General features: G+C 34.9%; 2 protein-coding genes across 3 annotated transcripts in view; one reads left to right on the top strand and one right to left on the bottom strand.

Annotated features, from left to right (window-relative positions):
* MACROD2 (mono-ADP ribosylhydrolase 2) overlaps positions 1 to 21558 on the top strand; it is a 2132804-nt gene that overhangs the window by 340231 nt on the left and 1771015 nt on the right. The gene's annotated exons all lie outside the window — the stretch shown is intronic.
* On the bottom strand, positions 608 to 14332 carry FLRT3 (fibronectin leucine rich transmembrane protein 3). 2 transcript variants are annotated; one of them, XM_028523705.2, is made up of 3 exons: positions 14089 to 14330; positions 5718 to 5920; positions 608 to 4153 (listed from the first exon to the last, which is right to left on the bottom strand). In XM_028523705.2, the coding sequence occupies exon 3, from the start codon at positions 4108 to 4110 to the stop codon at positions 2161 to 2163; it is 1950 nt and encodes a 649-aa protein (XP_028379506.1). In that variant the 5' UTR covers positions 4111 to 4153; positions 5718 to 5920; positions 14089 to 14330; the 3' UTR covers positions 608 to 2160. The 2 variants fall into 2 exon arrangements, with proteins under 2 accessions (XP_028379506.1, XP_028379507.1); XM_028523706.2 differs by lacking the exon at positions 5718 to 5920 and having other exon boundaries at positions 14089 to 14332.

The following is a 21558-nucleotide window of genomic DNA, read 5'->3' as shown; positions in this document are numbered from 1 at the left end:
CAGCTAACCTCATAACAGGAATCAAAAGAGAAAATATTGGTAAACATTTGAAGATGGTAAATGAATAATGATTGAGGTTACTCAGGCAGTTGGAGATATTTGTTAGTATAGTAGAAGCAGCGATACCTAGCAAATCTCTGGGAACACATGACTAACTTCTCTTGACTGAGTAGCAGTAACTTAACACTTGTTGAACACTGTCGTTTCTATGCATGTCATCTCATTTAATCCTCACAACAATGCTGTGAGGTGGGTACTGTTAATAGCCCTATTTTATAGATGTTAACCAGGCTAAGAAGAATAAGTGAGTGTTTTTAAGTACATACCTAGTAAGTAGTAGATCTGAGATTTCAGATCTTCTGGTGCCAAATCCATTACCAAAAAGCTATTTTAAAAATGTTAGTTTTTAAAAAAAATTAGATTTTCAAAGACCACCTTAAAAAGTGTCAGTCAGGACAATTGGAGCAGTGTATAAGACTGAAAAGTCACAGAACCACTCCTGAAGTTTCCCAACAATTGAATAAGTAAAATAAGAGCATTAAAATGATTATTAGGAAATTAATTTATGCATTAAACACTAAACTCTGAAGTAAAATGATACACAAGCTCAAGATGTTGCTATTTTTTTATTTGTAGTCAACATTTATTTTTATGCCTAGAAAAATACATGGGAGTCCTTAGACTAATGTGCTGGGCAAATTGCTACTTTAGTGATAGTAACATAGTTCTGAAAAAGCAAGCACGATTACTTTGTACTTTTTTCTTGTTTTATTCAGCAAGAAGACCGTAATTTTTCATATTTAAGGAAGTATGAAAAATTTGTAGAATTTTAAAAGCTGAATACATGTAGCGTTGGATCAAGGCACATACAAGACTGGCCAAAGGGCGTACAATGCACTTTGGTTTTTTGTTGGAAAACAATCATGGCAACAGAAAAGTGATGTGTTTTTAAAACAAGTAATAGCTCACAATTCAGTAGGAAGCCTGAAAGAAATGTTAACATTACAAGTTCATTGTGTAATATATGGAAAACTGTGATAGTAATGGGCAGTAATCTTGATCATTGTGGAAAGTAAACTGAACACTTCTGCACAGTGTTAAAATATTTCACATAAACCAAATCTAAATTTGATATCTAGTATTTTCTTTTAAATTCTCACTTATTTATAGTACTACTTTCTCTTCATTGTCGAGGGGAATTTCTTATAGTTACGCTACCTTTTTAATATATGTAAGGTTTGTTTGATGTCCTTTGTGATAAAAACATTATAAACACTAGCAATTATGTTTTTAGAATTCACTTTTCAAAAATCAGGATGGTATAGGCAAAACCAAAATGCAATTCTGGTATCTGTGTTCACTATGCTATTGAAGTCTAACTTTTTATGTTTTCCCAAGTACGTATTTCCTCCCTAATTTGGAAACATGCTTATTTTATTATTTTTGTGAAGTCCTTTATTCTTAAAGCATTGTTAACAATGGCTTTACAACAGACCTCACACTCCTTTGAAGCCAGCTCATGTATTCAGTTCAGAAGATATACTTACTTTCTTAAGGATATCTAATTTTCTTAGAGTAAAAATGGAGATATGCAGCAAGTTTGATATTGCCCATTACTTCACATATTTTGATTTATTGAATACCAGTGGGATAATACAAATTTAATAATTGGAATATTACTTCATAAATAGGTTTTGAAATGTAATTTTTCTCATCAGCCAGTTTTTTTTACATTTTATTAATACCAAAGTGAAAAATGGCCTGTGCTTATACTACAAGGATCTCATGTGAACGCAGTCCTGATTGTTCAACACAGCAAAAAATTCACTTTCACAGTCAACAAGTCATCTTACTCAGTAGAACACAAAGTAAATGGTTTATAACTTCAATATTTGCAAGGAAAATACAGTACAAATTACTAAAAAATACTAAAATATAGAATTGTGTTCAGGGATCTCCACTACATCAATCGCAGCAGTAACCTGAAATTTGAAACTTTTAATAAAAAGTTCTTAAATATAAATTATATGGCAAATGTACAGTACATTGCTTCTTTCAGTCTCTTTTATTCCAGTGTTTTGCAGTAGAACAGGGTTCCTACCATCTCCTCCCTTAGGTTTAAAAAAAACCAAGACACAGTCTGTTGCGAGTCATCCAGCATCATGAGTGTGAGTGATCCGAGTCTGGAATTCCACTGTCTCTGTAGCTTCGGTTACTACTGCTTTCACTGTGATTGTTTTTGTACAAATTCATTCCATTAGAAGGAAATATGGTGTGTATTGCAAATTCGTCCTTTGAGATTGGTTCATTACTTCTGGGTAACATCTGAAAAGAAGTCTCCCTGATTTCCAGGATGGAGTTGTCTTTCTTAGTGCCAGCTTCCTCATAGTCATCCTTTCTTCGCCTCCCTTTGCTGTATGCACAGTTCCTTGAGAAGAGTGATCCATTCTTATGAACAAAGCAGCACACTAAAGCAAGAAGAGCAATGGCCACCAGGGCCACAGCCCCACCAATAATGGCAGCCAATGGCAAATTAGGGTTTTTATAAGGTTCTTTCTCTTGCTCTTGATTAAGGGTGGTTGTAGGGTTGTACATTCGAAGGGGTGCAGTTTCAGTCTCAATACAAACAGGATTGTCATCAAATAGGTAGAGGTTACTGGTTTCCATGGGAACCATGCAGACTCGATAGGGCGAATCAGGCTCCAGGGCTGTGACCAAGTATTCACTGCGATCCCCTGTTACGATTGTTTCTGTTATAGATCCAAATGCTGGGCTATGGCCCAGTTTGAGCCAGCTGAGTCTTAAAGCAGTCATAGGTCGGACAAGTTTCCAAGAGATATGAATTGTGTCAGAGGTGACAGATTTCACAGTAATTACAATTGCTTTTCTTGCTGGACTCATTGTGGTTCGCTGGTCCTTAGTGAGCTTAGTTTTCTTAATGTCTGGTTGTTTGGTCACCGGAGGATGCCACTGTCCTTGATCAGGATACATGGTGTTGGGTATTGCAGTGGTTATCTGAACGGTGTTTACAACTTCATTGTCTTTACAATCAAACAGTTCTGCATTGAGGTCCTTGATAGCCATCCCCCGAACTTTTTCTGGGGCTTGGCACATGAGCCCACGCACGTTGACCTTTACAGGCAGTGATTGTAACCAGTCACGTACCCATTTCATGTTGCACCCACAATACCAGGGATTGTTGCGAAGAATCAGTTGGGTTATATTGTCCAAATCATCAAAGACACCCTGAGGTAAATTACTTAGGTTATTATTGGACATATCAAGTCGATACAGCTGCCTTAGATAAGAAAAAGCATTTGGGGGCACCCGATTGATGTGGTTATCCTGAAGGTGGAGCTTCTTCAGGTTTGCACCTGGAAGGTTTACTGGCACAGCAGTCAGGGAATTCCGCACCAGGGATAGTTCTGTTAAGTTGACTAGGTTGAAGAAAACTTTATCACCTAAACCATGGTTGTTCAACAGGTTTCCATCTAAAACCAGGCGTTTTAGGCTAGTGAGACCTTGAAGAGATGGTGATGAAATAGTGGATATGCGATTATCATCCAAACGTAGTTCTTCTATAGTCCTGGGCAAACCCCAAGGGATTGTGCTAAGGTGATTACGGGACAGGAAAAGCAGACGGAGATGGTTGCTATCTCGAAATGCCCCTTCTTCAATGCTAACAGCAGAGACTGAGTTATCATCTAAATGCAATTCTTCCAGATAGGGAATTTTTGAAAGTGAATCATAAGTGATAGTCCTTATGTTATTTTCTTGTAGATGTAACTCTTTTACGTACTTTGGTAAGTTGGTAGGAAATTCATCTAAACTGTTGTGGTATAGGTATATTCTTTCTACGTTCAGCAAGTTCTTCAAATCTGAAGGAATCCCAGCATTATTTATTTGGTTGTTCTGAAGGTAGAGAGTTGTAGCATCCTCTGGTATTCCTATTGGAATGGATGTCAGAAAGCGATCATTACAGTAAATGAAACCTGCATCGCAGCGGCACACAGATGGACAGGATTTAGCTGTAACTGAAAGAGGTGCCATCTGAAGGATCAGCCCAATTTTAGTCCCAATGAGGAAGATGCTCCAAGCTGGGCTGATCATGGTCAGCAGTGTTGAGGTCTTTACACAAGGTAGCTTCAGAGCCCTAAAGTGCAGTGAGTTAAAAAGAAAAAAAGACAGAATGCAATCAGATCAGCATACTTAAGACTGTATTCAAAATAGATGTGGAAATTAAAACATCAATCATCACTTTCAATATTTTTTTTTTTTGCATTCTTAGGGTATTGTGCTACCTCACAAACAATGAACCCAATCATATAATCTCTTTACCTTAAATGCTTCTGGTATTAAATTAAGAACTCTCATCTCCCAAACCCATTTTATTTTGAAATGTTAAATATAATTAAAGTTTCATTGAATATTTAAAAGAATTTTAATAATACTTGTAGCTAGTCACTGACCAAGCTAATTAAATATTGAATTTTTTCTTAATAGTCATAGTCAATTGATTCATAAGAATATAATGTATTATATTTAAAGACGATAATGTTTCTGTTCTTAAAAACCAAAATTTCTTTGTCTACTTTTTATTAAACTGACTGTACAGGTATAAAAATGTGTAGTAAAAATATCTATTCTTTTGCTATTCGGGAATAATTACCTCTTGAGATCTCAAATGACAGTAAAGTAAAATGTTTGCTTTGACTATTGATGTTCTTTTTCTTTTATTGTTATTATTATTAAACATTGTTAGATGGGTATTTCTAGCAAGAAAAAAAAAGAAATCTTTTTTCATCTGCTTTAAGGGAAGTAATGAATTTACATACATAATACATCCAACTAATGAAATTCCATTCCATCTTAAACTAGTTCTTGCTTTTGTTCCCATTTTGTTATATGTTTTGTATCACATGGTTTAATGGCTTTGTGCACATTTTTAATTATATTCTATCTCACAACATGTTTTCACAGGGAATTTATCTTTTTTCAAGTTCTATTCTAAATATTACTCAACTTTCTCCATGGCTGGAGAATTATAGATTTATACTGATCTATTGTATAATATAATTTCTTATGAACTTTCTGGTATTAATTAGCCTGTATAATTTCAGGCATGAAAATAGAAGACTTTAATATTTTTCCTACCTTATTGAATGATGTAAATAAATTTTGTGTGAGTGAAAACCCAATGCACACATATATATATAGTTTTTTTTTTCCTGATGAGGGGCTGGGGCTTATAAACTCTTGTTTAGTCCTTGGAAATGTTCTTCACTGTTTATTCAAGTAATCCTATGACGCATACACCTCCATATCAGGGTCACTGTTGTCAATGAACATTCCAGCAGTGGTTCAGCATTGTGGGCAAGCTCATTAAAGCGGGGACCAGAAACAATTCAGCTTCCTGTTACTATGTAGAACATACGGTTTCCTATGTATTTTTTCTTTCTGATAGAGTTTCTGTGTAAGGTTTCTTTTGTGTAGCTTAATTCCCTTAGTGGAAATTGCTTTCTTTGAAATTCTTATTGGCTCTTCTGTGCAATGTGGTCAGAAATAGTAACTTCAGATCCTCATGAAGAAAGCCATTCATGATGCTAAGGCCAGCATAGTAATAGGTTTTCTAGGCAGTTACCCCCCACCTTTTATTCCCATCCAGGATTATCCACGTATAAACTTTGTACAGTAGCTATATCCTGAGGTATGATTACCTGCTGTGAAATAGCTATTTCCAGCTTTTGCTTCTTGCTGCTTTCTTAGAATATCTGGTGTAGTCACTTTATGCAAGAACTGGTATTCGTTTTTAAGAGGTAAAGAAAACTGAATTCAAATATTCTTCACGGGGAAAAAAAGGAAGCATACTAGATTTCCTTTATATGTTTCTTCCTTAAAACATACTGAGTCTGAGCATCTCCTGTGAAAGTAAAAGGTTTTAATGAACTTCTAGTAATGAACTTTAACATACTACAGACATTGCCTAGAAATTTAACTTCAATTCTTTCTTTAAGCAAAAACATCTTTCAACACAGTAGCTGGCAAAAAGGGATAAGACGATCTCTTTGTTTTGTACTGCCCATTTTACTACATAAAGTAGGAGATGAAGTTGAGATTGTCACTAAACAATTTATGTCAACTAATTATTAGTGTCACTTTGAATGAAACACAGAAGCGATGCTTCATTCAGGAGACAGTAAACCCCTTCCATGGCTTTTGAATTCAGGTCAGGCCAATCTTTAAAAGTTCACTTTTAAATCTTGCATGTAAAATATAAAGTGTATAAGAAGGAGAAAATAATTTATGTTCAAGGGTGAGCAAATACAGAACAAGGATTTTTGACACAATTTCTTTTTAGAATTTGTGAACTTGATTTACAAAGTTATACAATCTGCAATTTAAAGAGTTGAAAAAGAGTTTGCTTTAGAAGCTTTTCTTTTGATATGCTCAATGCCCTGCAGGCCTCAGTTATTCAAATTCAGAATGTGGACCCCACCTTAAAGGTGTTTCTGAGGACTAGTTGATGATCTTAAAACTCTAGTTACTCAGGAGTTCTTGGCCAAAAGTCATAATTTGTTTTTCAGGAGAATATAATTTTAATATTCTTTTAGCAACTTGAATTTGAAAAACCTGTTTTAAAATAGAAATGACACTATTCAATGTGTCTCCTCGTAATGACAATTAGGAAAGCATTTCAAAACCTGAAGAGGCATTTCTCTCTAGGTTCAAATAGGAACAGGCCAATTTCTAGTAAGTGTATTTTTCATTTCAGTAACTAGACTTAAGACTTAACCAGAGATACCAGTGATTTTAATGACTGCTTTGTCCCTTATCTAATTAATATACATGAAGATTATTTTTTTGGTGGATGGGTGGGGGGTGGGTAGGATCAATATCAGAATTCCAGGATTATCCACTCAGGGGCTTACTGTATATGTAGGAAGCATTAGGGTATCATGGAAATATTTGACCCTGAAATTAAGGGAAAAAGCAGAACTAATTTGCTTCTCCCCCTGTAATTACCTGGCATCCAACAAGGATAGCATCTGTTCCAGAATTCAAACACTACTGAATGTGAATGTTAAGTAAGGCCCAAATTCATGTTTCCAGTTGTTTTTGAAAATTTAGTTTCTTTTACTTTGTCACCAGATACCAACACTATCATAGACTGCATTAACAAAAGGGAACTTAAGAAATAATTATAGATACTTTTAATTTATTATTTAGGCAACTTGAAACAAAAATAATAGCGCTTGGATAAAGTAGTCTCAAGTGGATATTGCAAAGTGCCCACAGAGGAAAGTTTAAATGATTTATTGTTTAATGTGAGGTTTTACTGTGATGCCTTTAGGGCTTTGCTTATTATTGTTGAGTTTTTATAGTGTACTTTTTTTCTTGAAAACTGTTGCTTTCTTAGTGTGTGAAAATGGAAAACCAAGCTGTTGAAATTATAACTGAAAAGTTACTTTAAAAAGTATTTGCTGTAAATGTTTTCTAAGCTTGAAACCTTTTCAAAATATAAAATAGTTTGGTTAATTTAAGCTTAAAAACAATTTTGTTAAAATACATTAGATGTTAATTAAAAAACTATAAAAATCATAAGTGAGAAAATGCCTAAATTGGTACCCATAATCAGGCATTTCTCACACTCCAGGACTCACCCCAAAGTGAGAAGATGAATATGATGAGTGGGGATTTTAAAATTGCTGATTGTTCTGAGAGTCAGGTAGGCCAAGATGATGTCCCAGGTGATGCACCATGATAAGCAGAGATAAGGCTTGTATCTGAACTATAAATATTTCATCAAATCAAGCTCTTAGTGTGTGTGTGTGTGCAATGATTTTCACACTTTTAATTCAGAGAAAGGAAAAAAAAACAAAATTGGTGTGAAAAGAAGGAAAATTTATTTATTTTTCTGTTTTATAATTTAGAGAAACTTCTTCCTCTGCAATGTTTGATGTGCACACTCATGTTGACATTAATACAATAGTAATAATAATGTGGGCTTAATGGAAAGCCTTAAATCTCATTAAATTCTTGGAAAGTGCCATTCTCTTTTCCCCTAAACTGCGTTAAAACACAAGGCAAAAGCATCAAGCAGATTTCTTTGGAGAGAAGGATGCTCTTTCAGACATAAAGATTATCCCTCACCTATCCCACTCCCTTTACTTAAGCTCAAAACAGTTTAATTCATGTTTGAGTGTGTTTTATATTATATATGTTCTTCCCCTTTCTATTTAAAACTATAGTAGTGCTAGCCAGTGTTTTTTGTGGGGTTTTTTTTTTTTTTGCGTATTGAAGACTGTAATGATTTTGCCTACCAAAACAAGCAATCCTGTCTCCATGCTTAGACTTTCCTCTTTTTGAGCTAGCTCGACATATTCACACACATTAGAGACATACAGTTGAATGTGAATGATGAAAACAAAAATGACCCCCATTGGCATGGACACTGTGGCCAGGTTTCCACAACATCGACTTCACAGCCTTTATGCCTGCACAGTCTTGGAAGAGGCCATTACTTCTGAACAACAATATCAACAACAAAGACCTTTTAGAGCAATATTTTTAATGGGGTAACTTGGGGAAAAGCATAAATGGAGCCCTGGTTACTTAAAGGAATATTTTAAAATTATTTTTAATGGAATCATTACTTAAGTATATTGCATTTAAAGCCACAGCAAAAACAAGAAAAACATAATCACTTCACTGGTAAATCAAAATTTTAATAGGGATCTTTTCTATTAAGTTTCTTTTTATAAATAAAAATTGTGGAGTTTTTTAAAAATTGCATTTATAATGTAATCATCAAGTTTGTGAAAAACCTCCAATTTATTTCCAATTTATACCTAATAAAGTATGTAAATATATAAGCATACTATCATTTTTAGGTATTTTAAGAAAATTAGTATAATTTAAGAAGTTGTATCTGAATAGAAAACTGGTATTTAAATAAAATCAAGAAGTCGAGGCAATCTGCATGTTTATGCGATTCCTTCTCTGCTACTACAATATTTTGAAGGTGGGAATGTTTGAGATGAGAAGGTATTTTCTTGTTCTGATCACTTAGATTAAAGTTATATTGTATATTAATATTGCTAACTTGCTAAATCATTTCTTTGTTGCCTTTGATTTAAATTGATTTGATTTGAAATCATTGCTCATATTTAAAAAATCTTAAACCAAATATAGAGTATTGAGACTGCAGTTTCTTTTTAATGATATGCCTTATGTAATTGCTTCCTAATGTTGACAACTTTAAAAAGTATTAAATCTAAAAATAGAATGGCATGTAGAACTTTTAATACAAATTAAATGCATTATTATTGAGTACAAACTTGAAAAAAACCACACATGGTTAATCAAATTTATTCAAGTGTGTAAATATTTCTAGGTAAATTGGAATTTATACAATTGTATAAAATCTAGAATTTTAGGAAATTAATTTATTTATAAAGGCTTAAATTGCTGCTAGAAAAAAGCACAACAAAATTATCAACCTGTGAGTGTTAAGTCTTTGCAAGGACATGGTATTTCAAATAAACTATATATGTGGTTAAACTGAAAAACTGGAGAACATCAGGTTAGTTGATAGTGACAGCAAAATGCTTTCTAAGCAGCCTGTCTGGTAGTTAAATTTTCCACGATCATCAGATTTCAGGAAAGTTCCAATTCTTTTGTTTAATGCCAGGCAAGCAGAAGGACTTCTAACTCTCCTCCTGAGAGTCATGAAGTCTTAAGGGTTTGCTGAGAGGCAGAGAAGCAAGTGTGCCTTTTCATATTTTGTTTTATCCTGACTTGTTTTCTAGTCTGAGGAAGTTTTTGTTTTACTTATGCAATAAAGGGGATAAAAGTTTCAAAACAAAGGATTTTTACTTTCTCCTTTTGTTATGGATGCTTTTCCCCAACAGGTTTGTAATAAATGAATGGAATTCTGCTTCATTTATTTTGGCTTGTAAAGTTAAATGTTGCATACTTAAAACAAAAAGGCAAACTGGGATGTCATCTTTCATCATAGTGGATGCTGCTTCCTTTTATGATATTAAAGCCAGACTAAATAAATTAGAGAACCAAGATTTGTAAGATTGAATAAGGTATTAATTTAGAGAATGGTAAAGGTGAGCAGTAGAGAGCTTGGGGCAGGGAACATGCTTTAAGTATGCACTGACTTTCGAGCAACTGCAATTAAAGCTATGCTTACTTTTGTTAAACCACAAACATTTTTCCTGTTGCAAACATGAAACTCCCTTTTCACTGTTGTGAGTACAATTTGGTCGAGGTGCTTAAAATTTCTAATATTCAAATTTCCATACATTAGTACAACAGATATTTGGGTCTACTGTATGCGAAACACTGCTGGCTGGTGAGAACATCCAAGACCATAAAACACCTTGTTTTCTCATGTCAGAGTAGCATATTATTGATTTAAGGCAAATAAAGAGGAAAAAAATCAGCAGTACATAAACTGATCCATCCACAGTCCAGTGGCACACTTTAAATATGGTGTTTAACCAAATATGGTGTGTGGGTTTTCTTTTTAAAGTTGCCACGGTAACTTGTGCACATGAAAAGTGAAAGAATAAAGAACAAAAGCTATCATTGTCTCATCAGTGTAAGAGCAATCTCTCTCTCTCATTTTAGCAGACTAATACCTGGAGAGAGCTTTTTATACATTCCTGACACTTTAATTTTGGTGCTAAGAAGGAGATTTTGCATATGTAAAACAAATGCAGCTTTAGCTGCTGCTTAACTTATATTTCATTCCTTCTTCCTTAAAATCTGTTGTCTCTGGAGTTCTTGTCAATAGACAAATCAAACTCCTGAAACCTGCTTTTCTGTGCAATATAAACGTGGTTTTCAAAACTGTTTTTTAGTATTATATTTTACCAAGTTTAGTGATGTGGATCTGCATTCTGAAACTGAAAAATGCTTTCTGAAATGTATTACTTCAAGTTTGGTTCTTAAGAGAAAGAAGGGTTTCCCCTCCACCCCCTTTAGAAGGCATTTACAAACCATCTCTTTGTTGGAAATTGGTTTGTTGCCTTATAAGTTTTTGAAATGGTGGAATGTTAGAAGGAGTTGAGAAACAGCTCTTTTTATGTTCTTAAGAGGAAAAATGCAGTTTGGAGAATTAATATTGCTGAGAGATTTACTGTAGAGTTTTTTGCCCGCTGGGGGGTGGTACACGCTACCAGAACACCGCTTTCAGAAACCGCAAGTCAGATGTGGGCTGCTGCCGGTCAGTTTTTCTCTGGTTTAATTACAACAAAGCCTCCCGTTGAGAAGAACAGTGGAGGCCTCTGGGGCAAAAGGTGGGGGGTGAGAGGGAAGGGGGAATGAGGGAAAAAGGAGGGAAGAGATTACAGCCTTTGAGAAATTTAACTGAATCTTATTTCTCTCATTGACTTCATTTATGCTAGTCTTCATTTGACTTTCAACAATTATTTATAATGCTATTAAAGTAAACTGGAAGAATAAAAGAATATTTGAGGACTTTATACAGAATTTTTAAGTTAGTTCTGGATCTTGCTATTAATCACATTCTTTGTGATGTAGCCCACCCACCTTTAAAAAGGGGAGGGAAGTTAAGATTCACAAATGGCAGTTTTAAACTATTTTTTTAAATGACCAGATTTAATTCAATATTGGTATGAACATTGGCATATTGAAAATAAAGCAGAAATAAGAAACATTTATATATTATTAATACAAGGCAAGTTCTCTGCTGCTGATTTTGTAGGGTTTAAAATTATTAAAAATAATCCAGAAAGAGGAGACAGCCTTAAGTTGTATGGCCAAGAAAAGCACAGACAAATCTCTCTACAGTGCACTTGCATGTTTAAAGCTGATAATTGTATTTTTCACGTGGGGACACTGAGTGTTCATTAGGGTCTTGTGTCCCCAGGCAGGAGATGCAGAACATAATTGGAGTTTCTATTTGATTGGGCAATATAGTCTGGAGAAGAAACTGGGGTAAAGATAATTAATAGCTTGCTAACAAAGTCTGACAGCCACAAGATTTCAACCATATTTATTTCACGCCGCTTCATTTAGCTCTGAAAAAGTTTTGATAGAATTGATGGCTCCTTAATTAACACTTGAAAGCAAAAGAAACATACCTTCTATTTTGCTGCCATATTCAGTTATGACACATTTTCTTACTGTTTTTCTTCCTTTTGTAAAAACTTTATTTGCTGCCCAATTATGTATTTTGCAAATGTTAATGTTTAGGAAGTATTTATTTAATTGGGCATTTTAAACCTAACCATAATTTATTTAAAAGGTGAGAGGGAGAGGAACAGAGAAATGAAAAGCCTAATTAATAAATGGTGGTTAGTACTATACAGGAACACAGTATTTGTGAAATCATCATGTTTATTCATTCAATAATATACTTGCTGATCCTTTGATATGATGTGTTTTGGCAGTGCTCTATTTAAAAATAAATTAGTTGTAACTTTTCTACTTAGATATATGCAATCACATTTTTGTAACCTTGATTTTTATTCCAGGCTAATAAATATATGGATATATGTATGTGTTTATGTTATGGATGTACACACACACACATTTGGAAACTAAATGGCATATCTCTGATTTAATCTTACAGATTAATACCTGGCATATTAATATTGGTAATAGTGGTAATATTAATATTTTGTGTTACTTTTAAAGGATGAATTTTTTTTCTTTATTCATTTCAAAAGAGAAGACTATCAGTCGTATGTCACTTTGGGGCATGCATTAATGGCCCTGTTTGGAAACAGACAAATTCATTCTTTATGTTTATGCTGGTCAGGATATTCTTATGCAGTTAGGGCTAAAAGAAAGGCACTGATACAGCTGAAGCACTTTTCTAGTGGCTTTATTCATGTTATTTCCTGCTAATGAAATGACATGTGCATTTTAGAGCAGACAGATTTATTAAGAAAATTTTAAATAGCTAATTTTTAAAACGATGTAAGAGTTTGGTTTTGTAATTGGCAAATATCTATGGTTTATTTTCTTTTTACTTCTAAATAAATAAATAAATAAATAAATGACTAAAAAGACCCCTGCCCCCAAGGTGGAGAAAATACGGGCCTGTTGCACTCTACCTCAGTGCAACCATTTTGTTTTAGATCTAATTCATTGAAAGAAAAATATTTTTAAGAAGATACATTTAACTACTTTTTGAAAGCTGTGTTGTATAAAAACATTTCTTTCAGTATAATAAGATTTCCCTATTATACATTGCAAGTGAATGAACAGTCTGCATATCCCACTTGATGGGGGCTCTACTCATCTTTCTCCCTGCCACCCAAATTCACTGCATACATCACACATAGCTTCCAGGCTGAGCTTTGTTAGTTTTTCTGAGTAGACTTTGCCAATTACTATGCTCGTCACATACATTTGCCCAAGCAATGGATATTGGTATTCTATGGGAGAGGAGATATAGTTAGGAAGAGTCTCCCTCTCCTCTCAGTTGAATTAACTAGTTGAGGTTTGCAAATCTGAAATGCTTGAAGTAGCTCTGGCAGGATAGCAGTGCAAGCTTTAAAATCTAGGTGTAGCTGTTAATCTTTACAGAGGCATATAAGTCTCCAGTAGTAGCTCAGCTAGCTGTGAGCAAGACGTATGCTTTTCATGTACTGCATACTCATGGGCTGAGAGATTATTGATTTTCTTTCACAGTTGTAAAAACAGCAATTGGTGATCATACCACACATACAGTACACGCCAAGTTAGCAAGACCCTTCGCTTTCCTCTCTGTGAAAAAAAAATGCCTTGTATTCTTTAATATTTAACATTTAACTTTCCAACCTAATGTTTTTCCGTAAGTCTCTTTCTAAATTGCAACTACATGAGACAGAACATAGCCATTTACTATTTTTTAAGTGAAAGGAGGTTTTAAGTAACTTCTTGTATTTGGCTATACGGTCAAATTTTTCCTTTCTGGCTGGCATGCACACACATTGCTTGTATTGGTGACAGAGCAAACGTTGGATTTGGATGCCTCATGGTTCCAAGTCATTTCTTTATAGAGAGTAAAAATCAAGCAAACTTTCTGGGGCAATCATAAGGAAAAACACGGGAAACACTTACCAGGAAGACGAGAAAAAGCAATTCCATATATACTGCCGCTACAGCTGTAATTCCACTGACTGGGAACAGGAGTGATAAACCTCCCCCTCTCTCAAGCTCCGCGTCCAGTTCACACAAAGCCTACGGCAGCGGTTGGCTGAGCTTGTCCTGCTTCGGATCACTCCTACACTGAGGAGTGAGCGAGGGAGAGCATTTCAGTTTACTGCACACAGCCCACCTCCAAGTCTGAAGTTAAAGCTTCACCTCACAGTGGTTGAAGGAGGGGGTGATGTCATAGATGGGCAGGACTTAGCCATCTTGTTCAGTGAGGTAACTGGATAATCAGGCACATGGGTTTTGCAAACGCTAGAGGGAGTGAGAGAAGCCAAAATGAGGCGCCCAGCCTGTTCACAGTCTACTTGGTTTGTAGGTAGCCCTTTGGAATCTCAACATTGTCTAAAGTTGTACGACAACAAGGTAGTGGGTGCAAGGATCTATAAATACAAGCATGTTAGAAGGATATCTATAAGATTACAACAGAAAAAGAGGTTCTTTGTATTTTTAAACCACCTGTATTAAGAAGTTAAAATATTATTTTCATTATTGACTAATTATAAAAATGTTATAATTTACGAAGGCTAGTAATCCCAAGTTTGAATATTAATTCAACAAATGAATAGAAAGTAGGTTCAAATAAATAACTGGTTTATTTAAGGGAAGGAGAACAGGGGTACAAAAAGATAAAAAAATTTGAAATAATCAGTCCTTTTCCTGGGGCTAATAAGTTATTGTTCTCTCTCTAGATAGCTTTTAGAAAGTGAAAGATTTTTTTATATGTTTACACTATTTGTCTATATTCTTTAGAAGCTAAAATATATTACATTTTCATACTTAGGGGATCCTCCCTAAAATAAAAAGTTTTAGAAAATTTAAATAGAGTCTTTTCTGGTATGTTTTATCTGCTGTGGACATGGGTTAAGATATAAACATCTTAAGAAGGAAAGCAACCTTTCAACAGTGTTTTACTTGTATTAAAATTATTTTATTTTAAATTAGGTACATGAATAAACACTAGACAATTGGAAGAGAGACATTATAAATGTCTGTTTAATTACCAGAATTATAGACTTATCTTTTCAACTATGGTCTTCATAGGCTGCTTTCTGCTATTTGACCAGTAATTGCTTTTGGCCTCTAAGTGTTTCACTTTTAAATATTGCTGGGAAGAATTTTGCTTTTATATTTACCTGGAGGATAGTTTTCTTAAGCTGATATTATTTGTTTTAGCATTAGAAGTTCACAACATTCTCCTTTGTATTTTTACATTTTTTATAAATGTTTGTTTTTGAAGGAAGCCAGCTAATTGTCTTTTCCACAAGTATTTGATTATGGTCTCTTCATTAGCTTCATTTTGTTTATCTATTTATGTGCTTCGTTAATAGCAGTTTGACCTTCTGAGTTCCTCTCCAAGGATGGGTGGTATCAAAGTAGAAGGCAAACCCTTGATAAGAGGTATATTGACCCCTATTGTTCTATGATTGTACTTCTGCTGGCCTCTGAGGACAGACCCATTAAGTACAGGAGTTTTAGAATTCTAATGCCTGTTGAAAAGCCAGCATCTTAGAAATAAATGTTAGGTAGCACAAATTAAACGGAGATGCAGCTGCTGAATTTTTGAAGGAAAGGGACATGGGAATAACATAATCTCTCAATAAATGGCAGATATTTTTCTGTTACTGCAAAACAAACATATGGATTTAATTATTTTATGAAATAATTCTTTCTGGAGGCTATTTTCAGATGGGAGTTGGTTATATTTAAAAAAGGACTTTTTGCCTGGCCAAATTCCTATGGGCTTATATCCATATTTAATCAGTTTTGTCTCCATTCAGGCAGACTTTAAACAGAAAAGAAAGATAAATGGACAACTTTGGTTATAGGTATCTAAAATAAGGTGTACTGGCTTGGGAGTTAGGAGTTCTGAGTTTCCATTCCCTAAGCAGCCGTTTGTTATATGGCTTCTTATTATCTGCTCTGGGTTTCGGTCTCATCACATGACAAATAAAAGCAGCAGGAATTTATTGAATGCTAATTATGCATTGTTGCTTGTTTTTTAAGATGTCAATTAAAATGTAGAAGAAGATAAGATACTGTGAGAAATTCAATCTGTACTAGTGGTACTCACTTTGGAGGCAAACTCTTAAAACGGCCTCCTTCTGATCCAATAAAAAAATATACACACTTTCACTGCCTCCATTTTTTTTCCAACTTCTTGCTCTTATCAGCTGCCTGAAATTCGGTCAGTTGGAAGTGAACTTGTAATAATATGCACCCCTTCTGAAATCATGTGTACTGCCTCGGAAAGATTGAGAGTTACCCTGAGTTACTCCAGATCACTTTCCTCCTTTGTTACCTAAGGGAGATTAGCTACAATAACGGGACGGTTGTCCTGGTAGGAGGAGAAAGAAGGAAGGAAATTTCAGCATGAAGCTCCTTAGGCAGTGATAGGAGGTCAGGCACTAATTCTTATAGCAAGGAGCACTTAACTGAGAGAGGAGGAACCAGTGCAGTCTAATGTTCAAGGGCAAGGGTTTCAGAGTCTAGCATATCTGGTTCCATGTTGGCTTTGCCACATAACTGCTGATAAATTACTAAATCTTTCTGTGTTTATTAGCTCAGTACCTGACTCATAGTAAGTACTCAGAAGATGGGAGCTGTCATTATTAAGATGAGGCCATCTAAGCCTCTGGGAAAAAAAAAAGGATATTAAGGAGTAGGGAAGAGTGCACAAGAGGAGGTAGAAAAGGGTCCAGGACAGCTTTTTTCACACTCTTCGAAATTTTCCTTTGAAGTTGTTCTGTAGCCAGGAAGTGGGACAGGAGGTAGGCAACTAGGAGATTTTGTGCTGGGTTTTTTTTCTTGTCCTCACGCATTTCTAACTCCTAGGAGTTAGAACTTAGTTGAGTTCTGGTAGACATTTTGGCTGCAAAATGTATTTGTCTTAATATACTTGTTTTGTTTTGAGAGGATTTGAGATGTTCCCTGATGAACAGAGGAGATTGGATTTGGGATCAGGTTTCCCAGGCTGTCCCAATTACTTATAATTCCAAGTGAAATAAATAACAACAAGGAACCAAACCTCTTTTACTATAAACAATAACCAGTTGAAGGTGACTACAATGCATAATTACTTCATGAAACAATACAGGTCTTCTAACCTGTCTAGACTTAAGCTACCTCATTTACTCATTCATTCATTATATACAAATTCACTGAACATTTCTGTAAAAGAAGCTTCTAGGACTAGATGACCTTCAGTCAACCTCCAACTATGGTATTTATGATTCAATCTTAGAATGTATTAAAGTTCTCTTAAGTCTCAGAAACAAATATTTTTAAAAACCCTCACCTGAGGATGTGTTTATTGATTTGAGAGAAAGGAAAAGAGAGAGAGATGAGAGAGAAACATCATTGGTTGGCTCCTGTATGTGCCCTGACTGGAGATAGAACCTACAACCTCATTATGTATCTCGATGGAAATAAAACCTGCCACCTCTCGGTGAATGAGACGATGCTTCAAACAATTGAGCCACCCAGCCAGGTCACAAAAAAACATTCTTCATGACTTTTCTTCACCTCACCATTTTTCATGAAAATAAAGTCTTAAAAATTGTGTGAAAAAACAAGCTAGGCTTTTGGTATATTAAATGCCTTGGACTATCATTAGAGAATTTTGGGATTGCAAGTGATTGAGTGTCCAAGCCTTACTGTCTAATCAACAGTTGGAATCTATTGATTTATGTAACTGAGAAATTCAAATGTAATGTCTGGTTCAGGTAAAGCTTGATACAGTGGCTTAATATATGTCAACAAGAATGCAGTTTCTCTCTGTTTCTTAGTGTGCTGCCTTTTTCAGTGTTGGCAGCCTCCTCCAGTATACATATAAAGGACCCATGGCAGCTCTAGGCTTTCCTCTTAGGCAGTAATAGTTTCACATATCACATTCCCATATTGAAGTGTTCAAAGGAAGAATGGTCACCTCCAGAAGTTCCTGCACAGAACCCTGTGGTTCACTCTATCTCAGCAATTTTCAACCAGTATGCATCAAGAATTTTTAAAACATGCAATACCTGACTATTTAGTCAGGGGCACGCATCAATCTCTTTTCCCTTAGATTGTCAAATTTAAAAAAAATGACAACAGCCAACACAACAATAGCTGTCTGGTGTGAATGAATCAAAATTATACCTATTTTTGTCAGATTGGCAAAAAAATATATTTTTGATGTGCCACAGAATTTAATAGTTAGTTTATGTGAGCCATGAGATGAAAAAGGTTGAAAATTGCTGCTCTATATCATTTGTTTAAACTTGCTCACATGCTCATTCCAGAATCTATTACTGGAAGGTGGGAGGGACTTTTAGGGAGCTGAAGCCCCTTGTAAGAGCTATAGGTAGGGTCAATCCCACTTAAATACATGGGTGAGAATGGGGAAAAGGGTGTGACCCAAAGAAAAATTGGGCACTGTTAGTTTGAGAAGGGGGAAATGAAAATGAGCTGGACATTAGCTCATTTTCAGAGGATTTGGCATGCTGAAACTTGGGCATGTTTTATAAATTTGTAAAATTGAAGCTGCTCTTTTTTTCTTTCTTTCTTCTTTTTTTAAGCCAAAGTTTCTGTTTAAATTGCCAAAACATCTTTAAAAGATTTTCTGTTTGTAGACCCTCTCAAGTCTAGCCCAGTTTTTTTTCTGTCAACAGGTAGTGATGCATGTCAGGGCACATCAGTACTACATCTTAACATGAGCCTATGGGATGTTAATAAAATATAGAGAGAGTGCACACTCAGCTATCTGTGATTCTGTGAAGTCAGGCCAGATGCTTAATGCACCAGTTAGAAACTGTACCACATCTTTCTGAATAATTCCAAAGGGTATTTGAGAAGCAACTAGATTTCAGCAGGTCACAAATGCCTTAGAATACTAAAACATTTTAAAAATGCTGTATTAAACCGTTGTTCTGTTCCAATATTTGTTTTTTATTGGTCAACACTTAAAATGTACCTAGAAACAATCACATATCCTTTTTAACTGTATTTCCAAAACATACTGCACTGGAGGGAGATCTGTCATTACAGGACTCAAAACAAAAATCAAAGCAAAATCAAAGTGGTTATTTCTCTGCCTGCCTGCCTGCCTGCCTGCCTGCCTGTCTGCCCACCTTCTGGTACACTCTTCTTTTCCCCTTAGGGACTGGGAGAATGGTGATTGAAAACAAACTGAGAAAAAAGCACATTTTTAGCTTCCCAGGAAAAAAAGGAGGGATTGTGGTTCAGAACAGGTTAGTACCTAGCTGAAAGTGATGGGGTGAGGCAGCTGGTTTGTGCAAAACAGAAAGCTTGGGGATCCAGACTTTCTTTGCTCCCGAGGGCTTTCATGTGTGGCCATGCATACATGTACAATACCTCCAGCTGATATAGGATGTGTCCTTGTCCCCTTCCCACTATCTAATGCCTTGTCATCTTTTTCTCTTTGCTTTAAAATGAAAAAAAAAACCCCAAAAAACAAGAAAAGAGAGAGAGCCTTTTAAAATGGACCTTGGAAAAAATATGAATTTGAATCTAGCAAAGTTAGTGATGTCTCCCTCTGATACTTTGTACATGGCCCTGGGAAAAGAACTTCAAGTCTCTGAGCCTCAGTTCTCTCATTTATGCAGGTGAAGGTATAGAACCCTCCTCATTTTGCCATTACAAACTTCAATAAAGTGGTGCTTGTAAGAGTTCATTACTAAATCTGAGACAGCACTTGGCAAAACAGAGCTAAAACCTGTGGATGGTTTCTGTTTATCTTCATTGTGATGAGTGGGGCCAGGATTAGTTCAAAAGGCATAGTCCACTGATGTTAAGTTGAGCTATATGTTTTCACAATTTATCTTTGGGAAGGAAACAATCTGAGAAATGCTTCTGCTTGCTGTCCTGTATGCTCGAGCCTTGAGATAACAGTACCTAAGACTGGTTCTGAGATATAATTACAAATCAAAGGACCGATTCCTTATCCTTGGAGATGATTAGTCTAAAACACAGCTTTGGTGGAATGACTAATAGTAATAAGAACAGATCAATATATGTCTGATTATTGAGATGTGTATTTACTAGATATCATACAAGTGGACTGCTCAGAAGCCATGTGATTCTCTCTATATAGCTATTGCTCTTACATCTCAGCCAAAGCTGTCATCACTTGCAAACCACCTTATTGTTTCACTATTTCTAGAGTATTAGTGCAAATTCAAGTACACAAATATACTTTCTGAGAAGAGTATTTCCTGAAATTATTGTCAGATTTTTCTTATTTCTGGAAACCAGCTCTGTAGTTCTCCTTGTGTTTAAGATGATTTATTTTTGGGATTGATTGCTATTTCCCTGCAGTCTAAATTACTTAGGTACATAAACACATTTAATGTTGAAAGAAACATGTTTAAAGAAGAATCAAAGACTGTTTAATATTATATCTGTTTATAAATGGCTATAGAAATTGCCCCTTATTGGCATTGTCTAGAAGAAGCAGATTTACTACAATATTTCTTTCCCCTGGGAACTGGTAAGAACTGGTTACTTGGAGATTTTTTAAGGGATAAAGTATTAGCAAAACAATGTATTTGGACTAAGTGAATGTTTTAGAGTATCATCTATTCCAAGTAAAAATAAGTTAAAACTTAAGTCACATTCACCATTGAGAAATTTTCTGTAAAATATAAATCTAATTTTATGAGTATGATTTATGACAAATATATTATATATTGATTAAACTATGTGTATACTCTGCTTCACTCCCTTCATACACTGAGTGTTTAAATTTGGAGAATTTAAAAATATTTTATATTTTTTTATTAGTTAAGATTTTATTCCTATTGTTTGACATTTAAAATGTGTTAGTGTTACAAATTTATAAATGCTTTACTAGGTTTCGTATGTGTATTTAAAGATTAAGATCTAAACTTAATGAATTTTATTAAAAAACACAAATTTTGCCCAGATTTATACTTTAATGAACCTTTATTCTTATTTTTTTTTAAACGAGAGTGAATTGTAAAGTAATTTAAAAAGTATTATTTTGTAAAGTTCATAGTTTCCGTTGGGAGAAAGCTGAGAAGCTTTTTGGTAGTTGTTTAATTCTCATGTTTACATAGAAGCAATGTGGAGCTACTCAAGTTGCCTCCCATGCAGCCCCTCTTTGTTTTCTTCAGTGGCCCAAGGAACAGACTTGTCACTCTGAAGTGCCCACCTGTAATTCTGTTCTCCCCCTTCTTCCTGGGGGCAAGTCAGAAGTAAGGTTACCAGATCATATCTGATTGACAAAGAGCAAAGCTTGTTGGCTGACTAAAGAGGGAAAGACAAGGAAACTATGAATGACAGATGTTTGATGTTAAGAATCCCAATGTAACATTGAATTTTTTAATTTTTATTTTTTATTGAATTTATTGGGGTAACAGT

The sequence above is a fragment of the Phyllostomus discolor genome, chromosome 9, assembly GCF_004126475.2.
Source record: "Phyllostomus discolor isolate MPI-MPIP mPhyDis1 chromosome 9, mPhyDis1.pri.v3, whole genome shotgun sequence".
In the NCBI taxonomy this organism is placed as follows: domain Eukaryota; kingdom Metazoa; phylum Chordata; class Mammalia; order Chiroptera; family Phyllostomidae; genus Phyllostomus; species Phyllostomus discolor.
The sequence above is the reverse complement of the archived record's forward strand: the minus strand, read 5'-3'. Positions and strand labels throughout refer to the sequence as shown.